Consider the following 4025-nt stretch of genomic DNA (forward strand, 5'->3'; position numbering starts at 1 on the left):
AAAAAAAAAAAAAAAAAAAAAAACCACACCAAAAAACAAAAAAAAACCCTCTAAAATCACAGAGAAAGGTGTATCCAAGTGCAGAAGGACACACCTCACAGCATTTCCATGACTCTATCAAGCATCTGAAAAGAAGATAATCAAAAAAAGCTCTCTCACTCCAGCTTCTCAGTATTTATTCTCACTGGTCTCCAGGGCATTCCAAGTAAGGCCTCCACACTAAAGATAAATTTGCATTTCATGAGGCTGCTAGGCTGGTTCAGAGCAGAGGCCTGAACAACCACCTAACCTTATAGTCCATGAAAACAGTCTCATCTAGCAGGTATGATCACATCTCCAGCCTGCTGATGTCATCTTAGTTCTTCAACACACTACTACAAAGTCGATGCTTTCCTTTTCATAGAAATGAAGCAATTCCACATCTAAAAACACACAGAAATTATTTCTTGGAAATCTGAAAAGCAAGGCTGCAGCTTGGTGGGTTTTCTAACTTGCCCTGTTAGGGAAATTACAGCAGTTCCAAAAGGATAAGCAAATTTAATGTACACATGATTAAAAGCAGGCCTTGTTTCTCTGGTTGAAAGATAAGACATCACAAAATGAGGACAGCAGCATCCCACCTCTGCTGTTCACTGCCTTGCCACCATCTGCTGTTCAGTACATCCCACATCTCATTGATTATTCTGTTCAGGCTGAAGCTGCCCAGCTTTTACTCTATAGTAAAAACCAGTCAAGAAACAGGACTTCTCAGGCATCCATAAGAGGCAGCCTTTGTGCAGTGCACCAGTTCAGCACAAGCCACCTCAACCAACCTGCCTCTGCTAGTGGTGATTTTCCACAGCATTCAAACGAGACACCAGGGCCCCACCAAGTTCACAAACAACAGCAGAGCAGAACCTGTGGAAATGAAAGCACCTGTGCATCGACTGTCCTGCACATGGATAACTGACACTTGAGCCTCAGGGGGAAAAAAGGGCCCTCTCTTAGGTCCACATATTAGGCTCCAAACTCTTTCAGCTCTTTCAGTCATCACACTGAAATTCAAAAACCTTTTAATATAGGTATAAACAAAGCAGTTAAGGATCAAGTCGACTTCTCACTCCAGCGCCTTCTCTCACACCAACAGTTAAATGGTATTGCCCTGTTCTACAGTCAAACAGCAATTTTTTTTCAAAATAATCCCTCATGGGATGTAGCAACATCTCAACAAGAAGTCAGCAGAAGTCCTCTACCACATCACTACTTCATATTACAAAATAAACACGTGGCATAAGAATTCTAGTGTATGTAAGTCTGGAACATGTAGAAGCTGACTCAGGCTCTAGGATGTCCAATTCACAGAACTGGCAAACTTAAAGAAATCAGTTTTCTATAGAACAAGTTTTAAGCACTTGAGCAGGAGACCATTTCCCACAACCTACAAGTAAACTGTCTAACAAGTGGAACAACATCTTCCACTTAAGGAGGAGTACATTGCTGTTTCAGAGTAAAGGCTGTAACCAATTCAGAGGAAGACCCCAGCATTCAAGGAACTGAGAACTGGACACAGTTACATTTTTCTAATCAAATTAAACCTGCTGTCATCTTAAACTTCACAGCAACACAGCCAATGGGCCACAGGCCAGCACATGTACATGATTTACATGAACACAGTGACATGTGAGAAGATAACTTCAGTCAGCCATTGACTTCTCTTCTTAAGCAGCTGCAGTGCAAAAAAAATAAACAGGTGGAAAAGAGCATTTTCCACTTCTGCAGAAAGCTTCAGGGCACTTCAGATGGATGCTGGAAAGGTCCAAAGATCAGACCTGTGGGCACCCACCAAAAGAGCAGCCTCCCAGTTCAATACACCCATCACAATGGGCTTTGGGGACAGGTGAGCCTGTGACTCCCTTATCAACCACCTCATCAGTTCAACTGGCTTTGATTTCCATTGAAAGAGTCCCCAGAGCCTCACCTCTACCATTACTGACACCAAACAGTAACACAAACCCCAACACACGTTAACACCTGCGCTGATCATACACAGGGACTACAACTCTCCCTTCAAGAAGCCACAGCACCAAACACCTGGCCCAGATGATGTGCTGGCCCACCAAACATGCAATAGCAAATGACTCCAGCAACATCTCGAAGCCCACATTTCTTCAGCTGAAAACCCAGAAAACCCCCATGAACTTATTACTTCTTTCAACTGCAGCCTGAGTCACACAAGACACATGTGCAGAATCGCAGCACACACAAATTCCAAAGGATCGACTGGACCCAAAAAGCACCGAAAAGCCTCGTATCCCTGCCCTGAAGGGTTCAGGCTGCCTTCTCAACTCGATCAGTAGAGCCCCACCTCCCTTCTCAAAGTTCAAATCTGCCCTCAGAGCAGATAAGTGGATGAAAGTAGGCTCCTTACCCTAGTTTTTTAAAGGGCTTCCCCTTCACATCTGTGACAGTTACTCCTATAACCTTCCCTTTCACTGTTTGCACCAGGTCAGACATTGAATTTTAACTACCCAGCCTGCACAATAGGAATAACATCGACTTGCCTAGACAGCAGCCTCACACCTTCTTCCCAGCTGGCATAACTGGCCAGGCAAGAAAGGCCTCAACCAGCAGCCTTGGGTTGAGCTCTGAAGGGTTTCACATCCTGTATCCGTAACTAGAGCAGGAGGCCTCCTTCCAGACACTGAACTGCAGCTTCCCTAATTCTCCTTGGTATTGGCATCAAAGGACCTGCTCCTCCTTCCAGTGTATGTACATCTAGGTATTCCACAGCCTTCTGACTGTCCCATAAAAATTTACGAGCTTGATGTTCAAATCCAGACTGAATGACTATCCCCATGCATTTGCCTACCTAAATACCAAGTATGTGCAGTATTTGAAGCTTAAATCCAAGGACTGCAAACAGGTTCCACATTACAACATGTGGGCACTATCAGGTACAGCAGTGACTGCAAGGATGGATAATCAAGATATTCCAAACACTGGAGTGCATAAGTATTACATTCTAGTCCCCACAGAGCACTCAGACTCATGCATCTGTCTTAACAGCAGCCTTGGAGTCCCAATCTCCTGCTTACCTGAACCCAATTTGTTTTTTAACACATACCAGCAAAAACACATGCCTGCTGACTTCATTGTTTTCCTCTTAATTCTATCTGGCTCACCTTTTGCCCAGTAACAGGTTGATCTGGGTTATTTAAGACCGTGTATTTAGTTAATGTGATCTGTTTGGACTCACCTTCCCACAGCAGTGGAAAGATGCCCCTGAGAAGCACTAAGACACACTTTGGTAGTACCTTCACTCTAGAGCTTGTCTTTCTGTCCCTCATTCTGGTTCCTGGAATTCTGTTCTTTTTACTCCCGAATAGGCTCTGAGGACATTTACCAGCACAAAAAGCCAAGGTGACAGAGGAGTTCCAAGAAGCCCAGCTGCCCTCCCAGCTGTCAGTACAGGGCATCAGGTCTGCATTTGTTATGTCAGCAGCAGAGAAGGGTCGGGCAGCAGCCCAAAGTGGCTGCAGGATGCTTACCGGTCTGTCTGGAGAACATGGATGAGGTGTTCCATGGCTTGTATGCCGACCTCCAACCGGTACTTCTGTTCGGAGAAGAGAAAAAAGATAAATGGTCGAGCCCAAACCCAAACAAAGCCTTTTTAACAGTACCTGACAAAGCTACTTGAAATTCACGCCGCTACTCAGGAAGTTGGCTACTTACCTTGGATAATGACTTGAGAGCACGTACAGCATCCCTCCGGTCATCCAGCAACGTAGACGAAGCCACCCGGTCACACAGCTTCTGGATCTGGAAGGGGACGTACAACACAGGGGATAAGCCAGCACGCCGGGGCTGCAGGGGACACTCCCGACACACAGCCTAAGGGCAGGCACCGCAGGGGAGAGCTGCTCCTTTCCCGTTCCAGCCAGCAGCTCACGGCCCCGAGCAGGACCGGGCACCACCCGGGCCTGTCGGAGGCACCGGCGCGGCCGGCGACAGGGGGGGCTGCGCCGGGGGCGTCCCGGGCCCCCCCG

At 46.5% G+C, this 4025-nt stretch overlaps 1 protein-coding gene across 2 annotated transcripts in view; it reads right to left on the minus strand.

Moving 5' to 3' along the window:
* USO1 (USO1 vesicle transport factor) overlaps positions 1–3823 on the minus strand; it is a 25760-nt gene extending 21937 nt beyond the window's left edge. Inside the window, exons 1-2 of one of the 2 annotated variants that reach the window (XM_017726664.1) lie at positions 3712–3823; positions 3528–3592 (exon numbers count right to left, since the gene is read on the minus strand). In XM_017726664.1, the coding sequence (XP_017582153.1) occupies positions 3528–3562 (35 nt within the window). In that variant the 5' untranslated portion in view covers positions 3563–3592; positions 3712–3823. The remainder of the gene's footprint in view (positions 1–3527; positions 3593–3711) is intronic. The other variant, XM_017726665.1, reaches the window with a different exon arrangement.
* Between the last annotated feature and the right edge of the window lie 202 nt (positions 3824–4025).

Source organism: Corvus brachyrhynchos, unplaced genomic scaffold (assembly GCF_000691975.1).
Source record: "Corvus brachyrhynchos isolate BGI_N302 unplaced genomic scaffold, ASM69197v1 scaffold352, whole genome shotgun sequence".
Taxonomy (NCBI): domain Eukaryota; kingdom Metazoa; phylum Chordata; class Aves; order Passeriformes; family Corvidae; genus Corvus; species Corvus brachyrhynchos.